Below are 21,666 nucleotides of genomic sequence, written 5' to 3'. Positions count from 1 at the left end.
GCTGCTGGCGTCGCTGCCGGTAAGGTTGTTTTAACTAAAATGGCATTGTGGATGCCGGTGTTGACTCCATCAGTTACCACGGAAGCACGATTGTTAGCATTTATGGAACAGGGAGGGAAATCGTTGTTGAGTTGGCTAGCGGTAACAACTGATGCTAAAGAGGATAACGTCGCCGATACGTTTACATGGCACCTGGCATCAAAACAGGGTGTTTCAGCCCCGCGTCATATATTTGTTGCGTTACAGAATAGGGAACGATTGGGTAATCAAGAACGCAGCCATATGATATTTGATCAATTAGGAGTCAGGGATGTTTCGCTGAGAATAAACGGACAACAGGAACCATCCGAGGATATACAGCTTAATTACGACAACAACCATATCGCACGTGTGTATCATCGATTACTGTCATATATGGGTCGTGATCAAAACGTCGACACTGGTTTGCAAATATCACAACTTGATTTTAAAAACCTGTATCCGATTTATTACTTTTCGTTGGAACATCTTGATTTAACGAGACAATCCGTCGTTGATATACACTTCAGAGCTCGTATAGCCCCGGGTGGCGCCGATTATAGAGCGGTTGCTGTCATTCTCAGCGATAAATCAATGCTGCTAGAAGGCGTTGGTGGACGAATGAGAATCGTTGATGCGCCAGTGGAAAACATGTAATTGAAAGCACAAAACGCGTTTACAATAAAATGTCGTATAGTGTCGTCAGTGTAGAGTTGACTGATGGTCAAGTCAAGAAATTACGATCAAAGTCGGCTAAACAATGCGGGACCACAATAACGCTGAAGCCGTCACAGATGGCAGGTGGTAATCATAAGATATCGTTGACGGCGCGTCAAATAAAACATTTCAATGATGCGATGAAGAATAAAAAGGGTGTTCAAATAGATTTTTCAGCCGCAGCAATTAAAAACATGGAAAAGACCGGTGGGATATTTCCGCTGTTAGCTGCGATTCCGGCATTGATTGCCGCGGCCGCACCAGCAGTGGCTAAGGCGGCGGCGTTAGGAGCCGTTGGTACCGCGGCGGGAATGGCATTGAAGAAGGCAACCGGGAAAGGCTACAAAAAAAAACGACCCGTGGCCGGAAAGGGTCTAAGACTACCGGGAACCCCGTATTCATGGTACTCGGGAAAGGGTCTAAGACTACCGGGAACCGTTTATTAACTCGGGGGTCAATGACTCCTGAGTCTATGACTCCAATGTCTAATTTTGATTTAATAGACGCCGCAAACGCGCTAGCGATAAAAAACTTCAGAGGTGTTTTTATGAGGGATCAATTACCGGCGGCACCAAGGAATATTGAAACCGGCATAATTAACCTCGATGGGTCCTCCGGAGCGGGAACTCATTGGGTTGCATACGCGATTGATCCGCGTGCGATCGTCTATTTTGATTCATACGGGTTAGCCCCGCCGAAAGAGTTCATGCGGTATATCCGGGCGTGTTCAGCCCGGGCGTGTTCAGCCCGGGTTTTTTATTCCACGCTGCCAACACAGCGATTAAGTGACCCACCGATATGTGGCCGCGAGGTATTGAACGTAATTGCGGCGATTTCATCATCGCGGAAACCACCTCATGTGGTTGTAAACGAATACACTAGTGGGGTCGTAGAAGCTCAACGGATTTTAGAGAATAACATTTACAATAATAATGATTGATATCTGGGGGCGACCGGTTTCGGCGCTGAAAGAATCCACGGAAACGACCGCCGCCGACATAAAAAAACTAATTGAGGATGAAATCGCTGATATGTTGAATCTAACAAGTGTTGACCCGGGCGAAATAGTTGTATTTCAAGACCGCCAGGGTAAATTGAAATCCGGTAATGTGTCACTGAATGACGTTTTAATACGACAGCGTGATGCCGCCGAGGACACTATCGCGCTGTATACCAGCGACGGACGACTCAAACCGGGTGAATCCATCTTGACGATAAATGGAAAAATAAGTACACTTGGCAACAATTATGTAACCATGTCGGATTCGTTAAAGGGTTTACGTGGTGAATTTAACTTGCAGGGAGAACAGTTCAGGTCGATAATAACGCACATCGGCGAAATGCGAGACATTGTCGAAAGATTTTTTCGGGGACCCCCGACGGCAGACGAACCAAATCTTGTAAAAATAAAAAATGCTATTTCGGATCTTATGGAGATGTCGGCCAATTTACCCCCGTTGCGAAAAAATGTTAACAGGATCGATGACAACTTTGATAAATTCTTTGGTAAAAAAAATACCAAGCCGGATGAGATTACAATAACTATAAATGATATCACTGCGTATGGACAGGAAATAAAAACAATCAAAACTGATGTTGCAACAAACAAAAGGAGTGTAGACGCGCATGAACGGGAAATAGAAATAATCGGCGCTAATGTTGCAACGATCATAAATAATGTAGACTCGCATGGACGGAAAATAGAAACAATCAAAACTGATGTTACAACGATCATAAATAATATGGACACGCATACACAGGAAATAGGAACAATCAAAACTGATATTGAAGCGAACAAAAAGGGTGTGGACGCGCATACACAGGAAATAGGAACAATCAAAACTGATGTCGAAGCGAACAAAAAAAATGTAGACGCGTATTGGCGGGGAATAGGATTAATCAAAACTGATGTTGCAGCGAACAAAAAAGGTATAGACGTGCATACATATGAAATAGAAACAATCAAACTTGATGTTGCGGCGAACAAAAAAAGTATGACCGAGAATACACGGGAAATAGAAACAATCAAAACTAATGTTGTAACGATCATAAATAATGTAGACGCGCATAGACAGAGAATAGAAACAATTAACACTAATGCTATAGCGAGCAAAAAAAGTATAGACGTGCATGAAGGGGAAATAGAAGTACTCAAAATTAATGTTATAGCGAACAAAAAAAGTATAGACACGCATATACAGGAAATAAATACACTCATTACTAGGGTTGCAGCGAACAAAAAAGATGTGGACACGCATATACAGGAAATAGGAACGATTAAAACTGATGTTGAAGCGATTAAAGACGGACTACCGAGAGTAGCAGAGCAATTCGAAAAAATAAAAATCCCTCATGAGAACATCATCAACACAGTATACACAATTCGGCATGGATCATTCGATTGGACTCCTACACAGAATACATTAAATATTACCGCAACTGTTAAGGGTATTTATCGATTGACACTGGTTTCAATGATGCAGTTTAATATATTATCGTCGAGTTCATCCGGGTTTAACAATACAATATCAACAATTATAGACAGGAACGCAACTGAACAGTTTACAATTTATGCCGTTGATAGAAATCTAGCCCGGGCAAACATTACATGGTATGTGGAATTTGCAGCGAATCTAAGTAATTAAAAACACTAGCTCTTTTAAAATAAAAATGACCACCAAGGAAGTTGAATCAGAGGTATCACCGACGTCACATCAATATCGATTCGATACCGCAAAAGAATTTTCCGCGAACTTGAAAACGCTTTCCGAACAATACCGTGTAAAAATAAAAAAATACCGTCGTAAAATAACCGCCATCGACGCGGTCGTGTACTCGGTGTCGGGTATAATAGCCGGCGCCGGTGTTATTTTATCCACGGTGACCACGATAACCCCGATCGCTGTTCCAATCGCTGTCTCCGCAATGACAACAGTTGCTGGAGTTGCCAACGCAATCACTAGGAAGATATCATCGTGTTTTCAGAAAAAACTCAACGAGTATACAGTAAAACATCAAATAGTATCCGACGCATACTCGAAATTATCCGGGTTGATCTCGTTATCGATTGATAATTTGTTCGTATCCGATGTTGAATTCTCCACGATGGTCCAGTTGTATAGCTCCGCGATGTCAAAAATCGAGGATTTTCAACTGGAAGCCGGAACCACCTGGTTGTTGAAATTAGACACTAAAGACAACGAATAATAATAATGTCGCTGAACCCCGAAGGGTTTCAATTACTTCAGCGGATCGCGGAGAACACCACTCCGGTACAAACAAATATGATATCGATAACATCAACGAAACCCGAATTCAGTGTAAACTTTCCATCACCGGTTCCAGTAAAGGAAATAGCACTGGCAAAATTGCGAGTATATCACAGTTGGCCTAATATCCGAGCGGACGCATTTAACGGACAACAACCTAATAACTCGCTGGTTTTTGCACGGACAAATAAACCCGATGGGACCCCAGACTGGGAGGAGGTTACAATACCAACTGGGTCATACCAAATAGAGCAAATCAATAAAGAATTTCAACGCAGGATAAAATCGATCACAGGAAAGGAATCAAAAATCGCTATTACGGTTCATGAACCGACGTTATCGTCGACGATTGAAATAAGCACACCGGGGTATATGGTTGATATTTATAACAGTTCAATAAGAACCATACTAGGATGGCCTGAGAATCCACCCGCGGACACCCCCCCATCAACTATCCTCAGACACGATAACGGAGATGGTGGTAGGCATATTGCTCCATACAACGTAAATATTGCATCGGTGATAGCGATTAATCTAGTGTGTGATGCTGTCGAAGGAAGTTACCAGGTAGATACCAAGCAATCAAATCAGGCTCAACAGGGATATATCCTTTATTCGTTTTCACCAACAGCCCCTCCGGGATTTTTAATCGTTGAGAGTCCGATTAATCCGGTCTATATGCGATGCCATGATCGGTTTTTAACGAGAATTAATTTTAAAATTACCGATCAGTCAAATAACCTAATTGATCTGCAAGAGGAGGAGTTAGTGATCACTCTGTTTGTAAGATCATAAAGACTTTCATTGTAAATAACCACTTAGCAGCAGAGGGGGCAATGACATCGACGCGGTCGTCGACGTGCTTACCGGACGCTGACGACGCTGGGGATCGACGCGCAGAAGGTGTTAATTAAACCAAATGACGTTTGGACGATCCCCCAACGACGTCGTCGTTTTTTTTTTACCAGGCGCTGACGACACTAGATCGTTGAGTGCAGAAAGTAATAATTAAGCAAAATAACGATTGGACAAAATGTCCGATTCGCCCCCTCTGCTGCTTGCTTTGCAATAAAATAATCTTGTATTGATATCCTTTTCAAAAAAGAAAAGGAACCAAAGTTGGCTTCTGAGGTCAGCTTGCTTTGTAATAAAAATAACCTTTGTCTTTGATGTCCTGTCGGTAGGTTCAAAGAAGGAGTTTACTGCTTGCTCCAGTTGTGTTTATTCACCACCCAGGCTTCTGTGTGCTTGGCATTTGTAGTTACAATTAATACAAAGGAGCATTGATGTCTGCAGATAAATAGTAATGATACTTTTGTAACCCATGCTGGCAAAAAGATTGTCACTTACACTCAAGTGAATGTGCTTTCAAATAATGATTTATATTTGTGAGATACTGTCATAAATTAGACCTGGATATGATTTGATCTTGATTATTTTGCATCTAATACCGTGTCATACATAAATGACAGTTGTCTTCAAGATATCGGTTAATTATTTCCCTCTTGTTGGTGATTTTGTTGGATCCAGTTTTCAGTTGGATAACATATTCAAACCTTTAAGCACAACCACACACAATTTGTTTCTCAGTGTTCATGTCATTGAACAACATGGCATGTGTTATCGGACATAAGCGATACACGCTACAGTATCAAAGCCTACGATACATATACAGATTTCATGGATATATTTTATTCTTTAATGCTGATTTTGAGGAAAATAAGGCATAAATGATAATAATACAAGGTTAGTTTCTTTCTTTTTATTATCAAATAAGCCTTTTATTTATCTATTTTATTGCAACTTGCAGTGGGGGGGGGAGCACAAATGCAATACAAATTTATTTCATTTCTTAAGTCTTGGGACATATGACCTAGATGAAAAAAGTTTCACTATAAGTTCTGGGACAGGAAAGAAAATAATTATTTTATCATGTCCCAACATATATGTTAAATACTGTATTTTTCTAATAGAAGTTTGTTTTCCATTTTGTTTTGATCAAACTAACACCAGTGCTTCTCTCTCTTTTCTTTTAGTACTGTTAAATGCAAACATCAGAGAGAGATCAGACTAGTATTCATTTGCAGTAACAACTGGGTTTGAAGGGTCACAGAATATATTCCAGAAAACAATTTTCACATGATAAAATTTACACTATTAAAATCTTTTATACAATAAAATCTACAGTAATTTTGTCACCACCGTATAGCAGTCATCAAATATCAAAGGCCATTTCATTCCTCCCATCCAATCCCATGAAATTTCTGCTGTAAATATCACAGGAATAATGATAGACTCTTTCTCACCTACATAGGTAGGATAGGAGATGTAAGCCAGGCGATAGTATTTGTGTCAGGATGAGGCTTGGCAAATCCCTGACACAGACTATAGGCCTGCTCGATAACGGTTGTTACCGCCCCTGAAAATAGACTCCCTTGAAGAGCTCTTCAGTGAATTGAAAACAGACACCGTATGCACGAATTTACAATCTCTATTTCCGGTGAGCAATACCCCCTTACGAATGCATCAACTTGAGTGCTTAAATTTAGATAAAAGTGTGATAGCGTGTTTATGTGTTTCACAGACTGAATTTATATTATTATCATTAAAATTCAACCCATAACACATAAATTCTCCTATTTAAAGCATTATTACTATTGTTAATATTATTATTATTATTATTATTATTATTATAAATCCTCATACACATATTTAAATATGTTCGTTGTTATCTTGGCAAACTTAGATAATGTAATAATCAGTTTTTAGTGAAATATATTTTGCTTAGATGAAGAGGAATATGAATTAGATTTGTCAAGAGATGACACATTAAAAACAAAGCAAATTATCAGTTCTGTCTGATATGTAATAAGAATGTGCTTTTTAAAAATATCAAGTACATGTTTGAATTAGATTATGAATGTCAATTGTCAATGAATAAATCATCTTATATCCTTGTTTATACTAACATGAGTAAAAAAAACCAGACATCATAGATATTACTGAAGAAAGGTCGAACTTAAAAGTTAGCAGTATTGTCCATGCAGAATAAATTATATGTATAATTGGGCTCTATGCTTCACATCTATAGTATTAGCATAGAAATATGTGGCACCACTGCACCAGTGCAAAACGACATGGGTAGACGCATGTAGCAAGCATATGAAGATCGGTAATGTTTATATAGGAAAGCATATGGGGAACAGACAGACAAATGAAGAAGTAATTAATAGCATATCTACACATATTATATGCTGTTGAATAGCTTGAAATCTTTTCTTCAAATCAATTGAATTAGCATCAAAATATGTGGTACCATCGCAAAGCGGCATGGGTAGAGGCATGTTTGAAGGATATGAAAATCAGTAAATTCGCATGCAATACTGATTAAAAAATAAAAAATAAATTTATTTTGCATTTTAACACATTTTTATTAGCATAGATCGATTTAGACTGATGAGAACCTTATAAATTGATATCAAATGAAGACGTGATTAATAAGATATATACACACATTATATACTGTTGGATAGCTTTAATTCGATGCTTTGTTGGCCTCCATCACAGCGTATAGATTTGCTCGCCGGAAGAGCGTTGTATCATGGGTAAATTAGGGGACTTAATAAGTCAAGGGATGTAACAACCCTTATCGAACAGGCCTATACTCCACAAGTATTACATTTCTCCATAATCTCTACACATGTGGAGAATAATATTTTTCTTGCTTACCATGTTTTAAGTTCGTATAATTTACTTGATGACACAATATCAGGGTGTGAACTTATTAATTACTGGGGCAGAAATACTATCCCAAGGAAAAACTCATCATAACTCTGTCTGGTGGCTGAGAAAGTTTCATCAATCAAAATCATTGTCTGTTAGAGTAATAATTTCTCTTCTTTGCAACTGATGTGATCTAATGATAAGATTTTTTCCAGGATTTATACCAAGCAGGAGAGAAGAAATGGGGGACAGATAGGTCAAAATGTATGCAGATATTGGTGTCACGGAGCTACCCGCAGCTGAGAGCCACATTTGAGGCGTGCAGAAGTTTGTCAAAGAAAGACATGGAGGAGGTATTGAAGAGTGAACTATCTGGAGATATTCTGAGTGGGATGAAGACTATAGGTATTGGTTGCTGATTGCAATATCATATTTGCCATGTAACTAAAAGTACTTAATTTGTTTCACAAGAAGTATTTTAAACATGCTATGTACTTTTACTTACATAATTTATTATAATGATGCTGACATGAAAATTTATTGAGGTGCAGATAGGATAAAACTTGCAATGCTGTGTGGAATTAAATTATAATAACTTCCGGTTTCATAAATATTAAAAGTATCAATGTATGGTATTTCAGATTACCAGCAATAGGGAAATTGCATCATTAATACTAAAATGCATTTTCGGGGTGGGTGGGAAGAGAGATACAGAGAGAAGGATCCATACGTATTCCATTGCATTTTTCTTTTTGCATCTCATGATCAAAATCAAATATGGTCCGATATAAGAAAGAGAGAGAGAAAAGAAGTTCAGCTCTTTATGGATTTAAAAAAAAAAACTTATTGCCCCCATGTTTCTGAAGCTTTTGTCAAAGAGAGAACTGCTATATTTAATCCATGCAGAAACCATAAAGGATTATTACTATTAACGTGTCTTGAAAAACAAATAGTCCACCGATGTATATTTTGCTGCATCAAAGAAATAAGCTGCATAACTTTAAACAGTTTGCTTAGTGTCTGCTAAAATTCAAACGACAACTGAACCCAGTCGAACAGGTTATGTATTAGACAAATTATTATAGAGTTTTCACCCCATCCCCCACCCCCTGTTTCCTATGCATACATACATTATCAGTAGCCCCCCCCCCCCCCCATATGCAAACGTTTACATTTGGATTACCTCCCTCCATGTGTACGTACTAAATGGATTGCCCCTAGTTATGGCAATACTTTGTCCCTTTTGTTTCACCATATAATTATGGCAATACTTTGTCCCTTTGGTCTCACCATATAGTTATGGCAATACTTTGCCCTTTGGTCTCAACATATAGTTATGGCAATACTTTGTCCCTTTTCAACTCACCATATCAGCAAACAGAAACATAGGTATAACTCTTGCTGCTATAATAATGTTAATGCCATTAATTCTGTAAATATTGGTCTTTTTTGTCTTACTGTATCAGCAAACAGAGAAACATAGGTACAGCTTTCCGTGATATATTGCCATTAATTATATATGGCAATGCATTGTCCCTTTTGTCTCACCATATAATTATTATAACACTTTGTCCCTTTTCTCTCACCATATACAGTGGAGCCTCGTTAATCCGGACTCCGTTTATCCGGAAACCTCGCTATCCGGACATAATTCAACGGGAATGGAATTCCTAAATGTTAATTTGCTCCGTTAATCAAGAAATCCGCGTTCCGGATCCGGAAATCAAAATCGGGGACTAAAGTGTATAATTACATTAAAACTTGTCTCGATAATCCGGAAATAATCTGTCCAAAAATAAGAAAATTTGAAAAATCATATGTGAAAATACAGTCAGAAGAATAATACATAAAACACAGTAGTGAAGCCCTTGAGAATCTATGGCCACTATCAATAACTAAGTAGCGTGACCATATTGTAACCAGCGATTGTATAAACAATGTCTGTTTTAGCTAGTCGCCGACGGGGTGTTAATAATTAAATAAACACACTGGGATCAAATCGTCCACGCTTTTTGACATAACGTGGTAAATAAATTAAAAATGTCATTAAGCCTCTTTGTTGTTTACCAATTGTATGTAACAATCACAGTTTATTGTTTGCTGTGCAAATACAGTTGACATTTTTAAGCTGTGGACAGTATAGGGCTTCAAAGAATCCAGGCAAACAAAGGTTACAGACTTCTTCAGGAAATTGACATAATAAATGTATGTACAGTACATACATGTACATGAACATAGTGTGATGTGTTCGATGTGATAACTGTCTAAACTTCTATTTACTGTATATGTACGTACAAGCACATGTTATAATAATGTGAAATAAACACAAATTAATAGATGTATTCATTAATTTATTTCAACCATTATTGAATATACAGTACATTACATTTAAAGCTAGCATATACCTGTACATATATACGGAGTGATGATATCGTAAAATAAAAAATGTGCATGATTCAGTTATCCGGAAAACTCATTAATCCGGACATATTCGCTGGGAACAAATGTGTCCGGATTAACGAGGCTCCACTGTAATTATGGCAATACTTTGTCCCTTTTGTCTCACTATATAATTATTATAATACTTTGTCCCTTTTCTCTCACCATATAATTATGGCAATACTTTTTCCCTTTTGTCTCACCATATCAGCAAAGAGAAACATAGGTTCAGCTCTCTGTGCTATAATGTCGTTAATTATATATGGCAATGCATTGTCCCTTTTGTCTCACCATATAATTATTGTAATACTTTGTCCCTTTTGTCTCACCATACAATTATGGCAATACTTTGTCCCTTTTGTTGCACCATATAATTATTTTAAAACTTTTTCCCTTTTGTCACACCGTACAATTATGGCAATACTTTGTTCCTTTTGTCTCACCATGCAATTATGGCAATACTTTATCTCTTTTGTCTCACCATATCAGCAAACAATAGGTACAGCTATATATGCTATAATGTCATTGCTGCCAACATTATTATGTACTGATCACATACCAGAAACTCAGTGAAGGGTAGTATACATGTGTTATGAGTGAGGGGTGTAAACTTGGTGAAATAAATGCCAATCCAACATAGTAAAGAAATACCAAAACTTCATGTAGTATTCTTAGATCTGTGATCATCAAACATTTGGTACATATTACTGTATATATTGGGACATGATAAAAATAATCAGTTTTTTTCCTGTCCCTTAAGTTATGGTGAAACTTCTTTTCACCTAGGTCATATGTCCCAAAACTTAAGATACAAAATAAATTTATTTACACATTTTGTACAGATGATACAGGTTAGGCTTGATCATCATACATTTGGTACAGACTAACAAGTCTGATCATCATCCATCTGGTACAGGTTAGGCTTGATGATCATACATTTGGTACAGACTAATAAGTCTGATGATCATACATTTGGTACAAACTAATAAGTCTGATCACCATACATCTGGTACAGGTTAGGCTTGATGATCATACATTTGGTACAGACTAATAAGTCTGATCATCATACATTTGGTACAGACTAATAAGTCTGATCATCATACATTTGGTACAGACTAAGTCTGATCATCATTCATTTGGTACAGACTAAGTCTGATCATCATACATTTGGTACAGACTGAGTCTGATTATCATACATTTGGTACAGACTAACAAGTCTGATCATCATACATCTGGTACAGGTTAGGCTTGATGATCATACATTTGGTACAGACTAACAAGTCTGATCATCATACATCTGGTACAGGTTAGGCTTGATGATCATACATTTGGTACAGACTAATAAGTCTGATCATCATACATCTGGTACAGGTTAGGCTTGATGATCATACATTTGGTACAGACTAATAAGTCTGATCATCATACATCTGGTACAGACTAATAAGTCTGATCATCATTCATTTGGTACAGACTAATAAGTCTGATCATCATACATTTGGTACAGGTTAGGCTTGATGATCATACATTTGGTACAGACTAATAAGTCTGATCATCATACATCTGGTACAGACTAATAAGTCTGATCATCATACATTTGGTACAGACTAATAAGTCGGATCATCATACATTTGGTACAGACTAATAAGTCTGATCATCATACATTTGGTACAGACTAATAAGTCTGATCATCATACATTTGGTACAGACTAATAAGTCTGATCATCATACATTTGGTACAGACTAATAAGTCTGATCATCATACATTTGGTACAGACTAATAAGTCTGATCATCATACATTTGGTACAGACTAATAAGTCTGATCATCATACATTTGGTACAGACTAATAAGTCTGATCATCATACATCTGGTACAGACTAATAAGTCTGATCATCATACATCTGGTACAGGTTAGGCTTGATGATCATACATTTGGTACAGACTAATAAGTCTGATCATCATACATCTGGTACAGACTAATAAGTCTGATCATCATACATTTGGTACAGACTAATAAGTCTGATCATCATACATTTGGTACAGACTAATAAGTCTGATCATCATACATTTGGTACAGACTAAGTCTGATCATCATTCATTTGGTACAGACTAAGTCTGATCATCATACATTTGGCACAGACTAAGTCTGATCATCATACATTTGGTACAGACTAAGTCTGATCATCATACATTTGGTACAGACTAAGTCTGATCATCATTCATTTGGTACAGACTAAGTCTGATCATCATACATTTGGTACAGACTAAGTCTGATCATCATACATTTGGTACAGGTTAGGCCTAATTATCATACATGTGGTACAGACTAAGTCTGATCATTCATTTGGTACAGAATAAGTCTGATCATCATTCATTTGGTACAGACTAAGTCTGATCATCATTCATTTGGTACAGACTAAGTCTGGTCATCATTCATTTGGTACAAAGTCTGATCATCATTTATTTGATACAGACTAAGTCTGATCATCATTCATTTGGTACAGAATAAGGCTGATCATTATTCATTTGGTAGAGACTAAGTCTGATCATCATTCATTTGGTACATATTAAGTCTGATCATTATTCATTTAGTACAGACTAAGTCTGATCATCATACATTTGGTACAGACTAAGTCTGGTCATCATTCATTTGGTACTGATGAAGTCTGATCATCATTCAGTTGGCACAGACTATAAATCTGATCATCTTACATTTGGTACAGGTTAGGCTTAATCATTATTCATTTGGTTCAGACTAAGTCTCATCATCATAAAGTTGGTACAGAATAAGTCTGATCATTATTAATTTGGTACAGACTATGTCTGATCATCATTCATTTGGTACAGACTAAGTCTGGTCATCATTCATTAGGTACACACTAAGTCTGATCATTGCACATTTGGTACAGGTAAGGCTTGATTATCAGCCATTTGGTACAGATTAGGTTTGATCATCAAATAATTGGTAAAGATTAGGTTTTTACAGATACTTCAGAGATGCTCTAATTCATGCAATCCATGCAAAATTTGTACACTTGGAAAGGGTGACGTGCAAGAACTCTGTGAACTGATTTCAGGTTGTGCATATGAAACTGTACTCAGCGCAATATACAACTTTATTCAGCCATTCACCCGTAATGTGCTTACAGAAATTGTTGAAATATTGTAGCGCTTGTCATGACATGTATTTTTTTATAACTGTTTACACATCTGGCTTCTTTGGCCTGACATGAATGGTTGTTAAATTTATGTTGATTGGCACATTGGGCCCTGGAACCAGCATAAAGTTGATTGGCACATTGGGTCCCATAACCTGCATTGTTTCGAAGTTTGAACCTTGCATCAAGGAAGTTCTACAAAAGTGTATTTATAATATGGGTTATCTAAAACCCAAAATAACCCATTCCTAGTTTTATTTATCTTTAGCTTGGCAAATACTGGCTGATCATAGTTGTGAAGGCAATTTATTTTTAATGTTAGGAAGCACATCAGATTTATGGGAGCTGGGAAAGTGGAATGGAGATATCAGTGAATGATTTTGAGCCCTAAAATAGTGCTAAATATGAATCCGATGCACATGTTGGATGGACAAAAGCAGACGGCATGCAGGTCAACACCTCATTTCAGCAGTATCTTTAAATGTCGAAAAAGCAGACAAACAAGCCAAATTAAAATACAAATTAAAAGTAGAGTGCACGTTTTGTTTCTTTTCTCGTCACAATTTAGCCCTGTGGGATCATATGCTACTAAACCATAAAACCACAGCATAAAGGTTAGGATAAATCTAATAAATAAGAATCTTAAGATGAAATCAAAAACTAAAGATATTTATTTGATTAAAATACCTGTTAACAAGTAAACTATGGCATTAATGGACTTTAAATACTAATACGGCATAATGGAATAGTAAATCTGGCACAGTAGTCAGTAAGGTGCTAATTCAAGAAAGTTAAACTTTGGCAGAGCTTATGTTAGTGAAAATCTTATTTTGGAGCAGAATTGTCCATATGACAATACATGTGAGTGGGTTCTCAGTACAGAAAAATATTCATATACAGATAAGGAACAGATTAAGTTGAGAAACAATGAACAGGTTAATGTTTATACAACTAGAGACAATGTCTTTTAAAGATTTTGATTTCAATAGGGGTCTTACAGTGGATCACAAATAAAGAGATGGATAATGCAGTGTTATGTAAATAGGAAACTATTTGTTTCCTTTGCCTCCTCATTCCATCTTATTTTTGTGACAACGGGGAAAATCACACTTTATGATAAAATCCTGGGAGCATCTCTGATACCTTTTTCAGTGTTCATTTCTAATCAGGTCCTGACCAGCATTATTGAAAGCTATTTTTGGTTAAGATTCACTCAGAAAGAAATATCACCATATTTGGCTTCTTTCTGTGCATTAAAAGTAAAGCTAACACTCTGAAGAAATCATGCTTACATGTCATAATATATGGATGATATATCTTGGAATTTCCTAAGACAACCTGAATGGAAAATTCTATTCATGCATGGTATCCTTGTATATCTTTGAGGCTAAACTGACCTTACTACTCATGCTGTTTTGCCTTCAGACTGATCTGACCCTTCTACTGTTTTACTTTCAGACTGATCTGACCCTACTACTCTAGATGTTTTGCCTTCAGACTGATCTGACCCTTCTACTCTGTTTTGCCTTTAGACTGATCTGACCCTACTACTCTGTTTTGCTTTCAGACTGATCTGACCCTTCTACTCTATCTGTTTTGCCTTAGATTGATTTGACCCTACTACTCTGTTTTGCTTACATACTGATCTGACCCTACTACTCTAGATGTTTTGTCTTCAGGCTGAACTGACCCATGCGACACTAGCTGTTTAACTTTGAAAAGTGCTGAATTTTGACCTTTGAAAAATGCATGAATTTAGGTTTTGGCTTGAAAAAGTACTGGAATGCTCAGTAGTCTTTGAAAATTGCTGGAATTTCAAAACAAATGTATCTTATTGGAAAACATAAATTTAGTGACATAAATATAAAGAAAACAAAATAGATCCATTAAAAAAGTTAGAAACCTGACCATCATCAAAAATTTTAATTCCATTTTGGAATGGCATCTATATTCATTTGGACTTGAGTTGTGTCACTCATGTGCTTACTACTACTATTACTACTACTTAGCCTCATACTTCCTGTATCTTTAAAAACCAATCACTTCTATTTAGGCATTGTGGGATTGCAAACTACATGCAAGATTTACCCACCTTTGAAATTGAAGAGCTTGACAATGTACAAAATCCACATACCTCCCAAACTGACGATTTGGCAACAGAAGTGCTCCAGTGAGCATGGGCAAATTTTTGTTTTGCAAAATGTCAACAATGTCAATAATTTGAAACTGTCAACAGTGTCAATACTTTTTATCTGTCAAAATGTCAGTACTTTATATCTGTAAACAATGTCACTACGTTATATTTGTCAAAATGTCAGTACTTTATATCTGTAAACAACGTCAGTACTTTTAAACAGTCATCAATTTAAATAGTTAAAAGGAAATGCTTGTCTTTTGCATGTTTGTTTTTTTCCTGCTGACCACTGTATTATGATAAAACTGAGAATTGAACGTTTGACCCAGATTATGGTAAGCCAGATCATTAACCAGTAGGATGTAAAATAAAACTGCCTTCAGATGTTGATAACTTAATAAACTTTTGATTGTTAAATTGATGATGAAAAAATGTATGGATTAGTCATTCAGTGATGAATAATTGTTTTGATCAGTAATGAAAATTTGTCTGGATCAGTGATAGAAGTTGTCTGGATCAATGATGAATAGTTGTTTGGATCAGTGATGAATAGTTGTCTGGATTAGTGATAAAAGTTGTCTGGATCAGTGATGAATATTTGTCTTGATCAGTGATGAATAGCTGTGTGGATCAGTAATGAGTCTGGATCAGTGATGAATATTTGTCTTGATCAGTAATGAATAGTTGTCTTGATCAGTAATATAAGTTGTCTGGATCAGTAATGAATAGTTGTCTGGATCAGTAATAAAGGTTGTCTGGATCAGTAATGAGTAGTTGTCTTGATCAGTGATGAATAGTTGTCGGGATCAGTGATAAATGTCTGGATCAGTAATGAATAGTTTTCTGGATCAATAATGAATAGTTGTCTGGATCAGTGATGAATAGTAGTCGGGATCAGTGATACAAGTTTTCTGGTTCAGTGATGAATAGTTGTCTGGATCAGTGATAATGGTTGTCTGGATAAGTATCTGGATTAGTAATTGCTTCTTATTTTATGTTATAATTTTTTTAAATTATTAAAGCTAAGAGTTTTAAAAATTCCCAATATCAAGAGAAACAAATCTGTGTTTGACTTTGTAAATTATGTACTTCAGTTTACTCCTTTTTCATGGGGTATCAGTTTTTGTGGATTTCATTGTTACTACTATCCACATATTTAAATGAATGAATGAAAATTGTCCTTCTTTGAAAAAATAGGATCTCCTTCTATGAAAACAATAGAACCTTTTCTGTAAAAACATTATGACCCACTTCTGTAAAAACATTATGACCCACTTCTGTAAAGATATTATGACCCACCTCTGTAAAAATATTATGACCCACCTCTGTAAAAACATTATGACCCACTTCAGTAAAAACATTATGACCCACTTCTGTAAAAATATGACCCACTTCTGTAAAAACATGACCCTCTTCTGTAAAAACATTATGACCCACTTCTGTAAAAACATTATGACCCACTTCTGTAAAAACATGACCCTCTTCTGTAAAAACATTATGACCCACGTCTGTAAAAACATGACCCTCTTCTGTAAAAATATTATGTCTCACTTCTGTAAAAACATTATGACCCACTTCTGTAAAAACATTATGACCCACTTCAGTAAAAACATTATGACCCACTTCTGTAAAAATATTATGACCCACCTCTGTAAAAACATTATGACCCACTTCAGTAAAAACATTATGACCCACCTCTGTAAAAATATGACCCACTTCTGTAAAAACATGACCCTCTTCTGTAAAAACATTATGACCCACTTCAGTAAAAACATTATGACCCACTTCTGTAAAAACATTATGACCCACTTCTGTAAAAATATTATGTCCCACTTCTGTAAAAACATTATGACCCACGTCTGTAAAAACATGACCCTCTTCTGTAAAAACATGACCCACGTCTGTAAAAACATGACCCTCTTTTGTAAAAATATTATGTCCCACTTCTGTTAAAACATTATGACCCGCTTCTGTAAAAACATTATGACCCACTTCTGTAAAAACATTATGACCCACTTCTGTAAAAACATTATGACCCTCTTCTGTAAAAACATTAAGACCCACTTCTGTAAAAACATTATGACCCACGTCTGTAAAAACATTATGACCCACGTCTGTAAAAACATGACCCTCTGCTGTAAAAACATTATGACCCACTTCTGTAAAAACATTATGACCTACTTCTGTAAAAACATGACCCTCTTCTGTAAAAACATTATGATCCACTTCTGTAAAAACATTATGACCCACGTCTGTAAAAACATGAGCCTCTTCTGTAAAAATATTATGTCCCACTTCTGTAAAAACATTATGACCCACTTCTGTTAAAACATTATGACCCACTTCTGTAAAAATATTATGTCCCACTTCTGTAAAAACATTATGACCCACGTCTGTAAAAACATGTCCCACTTCTGTAAAAACATTATGTCCCACTTCTGTAAAAACATTATGTCCCACTTCTGTAAAAACATTATGACCCACATCTGTAAAAACATTATGACCCACTTCTGTAAAAATATTATGTCCCACTTCTATAAAAATATTATGTCCCACTTCTGTAAAAACATTATGACCCACTTCTGTAAAAACATTATGTCCCACTTCTGTAAAAACATTATGACCCACATCAGTAAAAACATGACCCTCTTCTGTAAAAACATTATGACCCACTTCTGTAAAAACATTATGACCTACTTCTGTAAAAACATGACCCTCTTCTGTAAAAACATTATGATCCACTTCCATAAAAACATTATGACCCACGTCTGTAAAAACATGACCCTCTTCTGTAAAAATATTATGTCCCACTTCTGTAAAAACATTATGACCCACTTCTGTAAAAACATTATGACCCACTTCTGTAAAAATATTATGTCCCACTTCTGTAAAAACATTATGACCCACGTCTGTAAAAACATTATGACCCACTTCTGTAAAAATATTATGTCCCACTTCTGTAAAAATATTATGTCCCACTTCTGTAAAAACATTATGACCCACTTCTGTAAAAACATTATGTCCCACTTCTGTAAAAACATTATGACCCACTTCTGTAAAAACATGACCCTCTTCTGTAAAAACATTATGACCCACTTCTGTAAAAATATTATGTCCCACTTCTGTAAAAATATTATGTCCCACTTCTATAAAAATATTATGTCCCACTTCTGTAAAAATATTATGACCCACTTCAGTAAAAACATTAAGACCCACTTCTGTAAAAATATTATGTCCCACTTCTGTAAAAATATTATGTCCCATTTCTGTAAAAACATTATGACCCACCTCTGTAAAAACATGACCCACTTCTGTAAAAATATTATGCCCCACTTCTGTAAAAACATTATGACCTACTTCTGTGGAAAGAGTGGGACCCTCTTCTGTAAAGAAATAGGATCCCATTTTGTGAAACAATAGGAACACCTTCTCTGAAAAAAATAGGACTTTCTTCTGCAAAAAATTTGACCCCATTCTGTGAAAACACTATGACTCCTTCTGTGGAGACAACAGGCCCACCTTTTACGAGAATAATAGGACCCCTTTGGTGAAAACAATGGAGCCCACTTCTGTGAAGACAATAGGACCTGCACCTTATGTGAAAAGAGACTCCTTCTGTAAAAACAATAGGGCCCCCAATTGTGAAATCAATAAGTACCAGTTACCTATGCAATCAATGTTTAAGACTAATGAAAATGTAATTATTTGAATATATCCATTCTGCTTCTTTAAGTCCACTGTGTGAAGAAGAAGTTTGCCTACTTTTAGCAGCAACTTCAAGAAATGATGAAAGACTTGGGTATAGATGAAGACACACTTTTAAAATGATTATATCTCTGTACTCTTTTTCAGTCTGCTGTGTGAGGAACAAGTTTGCCCACTTTGCTCGGCAGCTGGAGATGGCAATGAAGGGTCTGGGTACAGATGATGACACCCTAATAAGAACAGTTGTCACTCGCTGTGAAATTGACATGGTACAGATAAAAGAAGCGTTTTGGAAGCTCACGTCCCAGACCTTGGAACAGTACATTGCTGTACAGTAATAAATTTACAGTTTTGTACTCCTGCTATATTCATTGGCTGGGTATATAGTGTAATGCTTGTGAAACTAGTCAGAGCTTCCGTCTTGATCATCACAAATTTTATTTCTGTTCTGACAATAACTTTTGATGACCTGAATGTCTTTGAACCAGGTTTAATATGAAGTTTAATAGCAAGAAGACCTACTTAAGTTTGCTTTTGTACATTTATTTTATATGCATCTTTTGCTGAGGTTCTCTGTTAGTAGGGTATCCTGCTAGGAAACATATTTCTTATCTGTTTGGTTGATTGATTGGTTTTGATATTGTTGGAATAATTGTTTTCTCTTAGAGCCATTGTCTGCATTATGTGTCGATATCATGTCTCCATAATTGTATATACAATGCTTTTCATTTTCTGCATTTTAACAGATAAAGCTTGTAATTTCTCTTTGAGATCTTATTAGGGCCTCACTTAAGGAAGTCAGTGGAGCCCTACAATAACTGCATCCATCAGTCTAGCCAGCCACCTATATATAAGAGATTAATGTTGTTGTTTTTTTAGTTTATCATCGTATAAACTGTCAGTTGCCAAATCACACAGCAAATAATGCCCAAAGGGTGTTATGTAAGCTGTGTGAGTTGGCGACTGACAGTTTATACTACGATAAACTCAGAGGAAACAATGTCAAACTCTTATAATTGCAATTATTTATAATTTTATAATTTTTTTAATTGTTGTTTTGTTTTTTTAAAGATATTTCCTATCAGTTTTAGAGCCTGTTTAAGCGTATGATTTCTTGTTGGGCATCTGCTGTGTATCTGATTATATGACAGGGAATTCTCCATCTGCAACATAATAGCTAATCCGTATCAAACAAAAGATTCTACCAATGGTAGGTGATCTAAGGTTTTGAACATTCTACAGCATGGTCTTAATCTTTTATCTACATTGGCATATGTGATATGAAAAGAAATTCAATATTGAAAGCAAAGGATTTGTTGTTTTGCTTGGCATACGAATGACTCTTGGATTTTATGCTATCATGAGTTCATTGTGACTTGTGAATCATTATTGTCCAGACACATGAGTAACCAGTTTTCACATCTTTAAATCTATTTTTGTGTTGATTAACACTTTAGGTTACCTACAGGGGCTACTTACAAATGAAATTAAGACTATCGGTAAACAATTATAGTGATGGGGGTCAAATAGTCAAACAGTGCAAATCATCAACACTGACAGTTATGAAGGGGGTGTGTAGCAGATCTTCCACCCACCCCACATCATAACTATCAAGGTTGGCGTCTTTCATTGTAGGACTGTGAATTCCAGTTATTATAACGTTAGTCTTTGAACTCCCCTCCTCCCAATCCATATCCATTTAACTATAGTTTTAAATTCACTTGTAATGAGCTGCGTTGAAAGTGCTGTCGCCTCAATGTTCTTGGCAGATTTTGAGTTTCCCAACTTTACTTTTTTAAATCTAGTCAAATAAAGAATTATTTATATTCAGAAAAACAGCGAAGATCTGTTATTTGATTGTGTTAAATCAGTATATTCAATTTTCTAAATAAAATATAAACCCACTGTTTTTATTTCGTTTTAAAGGCATGCAGTCTGTATGCCTTCCAGTTCAGTGTTTATGTTAGTTACTTTGCATGTAACTCTATTTATTGAAGTTAAAATAAAGTAGTTCTCCATACAGTTTATACAGAGATAAATGCATTTGGGTCTGATCACATGATTATGCTCTGACCAATGGAAATCTTCCCTTCATTTATCAACTGATGCAACTAATTATGTCTAGATGTCCATCAGTGTACCGATGGTCTATCAGTGTACCCTTGGTCTATCAGTGTACCCATGGTCAATCATTGTACCCATGGTCAATCATTGTACCCATGGTCTGTCATTGTACCCATGGTCTATCAGTGTACCCATGGTCTATCAGCAGTTTGGTTTCTGTAAGATGACTTTACTGAACATAGTTGGATTTCAGTCAAATTTGTGTGTCATTTGGATTTTTAACATAGCTTTAACAATTAGAGTCATATTGCTACGATGTCTGCAGTGTGGCAGTTTATAGTGATGTCTAGCACTGGGGCATCATGTCCCACCAAGTCACATTATTCTGACACTAGGCCAACCAGTCCTAAAACTAACCTCTTAATGCTGAGTGCCAAGCG

At 36.2% G+C, this 21,666-nt stretch overlaps 1 protein-coding gene across 1 annotated transcript in view; it reads left to right on the top strand.

Annotated features, from left to right (window-relative positions):
• LOC149792072 (annexin A6-like) overlaps window positions 1-21,666 on the top strand; it is a 126,126-nt gene that overhangs the window by 53,503 nt on the left and 50,957 nt on the right. The window contains exons 11-12 of the mRNA XM_089970563.1: window positions 7,943-8,132; window positions 19,310-19,491. Coding sequence (XP_089826689.1) covers window positions 7,943-8,132; window positions 19,310-19,491 — 372 coding nt within the window. The remainder of the gene's footprint in view (window positions 1-7,942; window positions 8,133-19,309; window positions 19,492-21,666) is intronic.

The sequence above is a fragment of the Sinohyriopsis cumingii genome, chromosome 9 (genome assembly GCF_028554795.1).
Source record: "Sinohyriopsis cumingii isolate HCF-2022 chromosome 9, ASM2855479v2, whole genome shotgun sequence".
Lineage (NCBI taxonomy): Eukaryota > Metazoa > Mollusca > Bivalvia > Unionida > Unionidae > Sinohyriopsis > Sinohyriopsis cumingii.
Note: the sequence above shows the minus strand (reverse complement) of the source record. Positions and strands in the feature narration are given on the sequence as shown.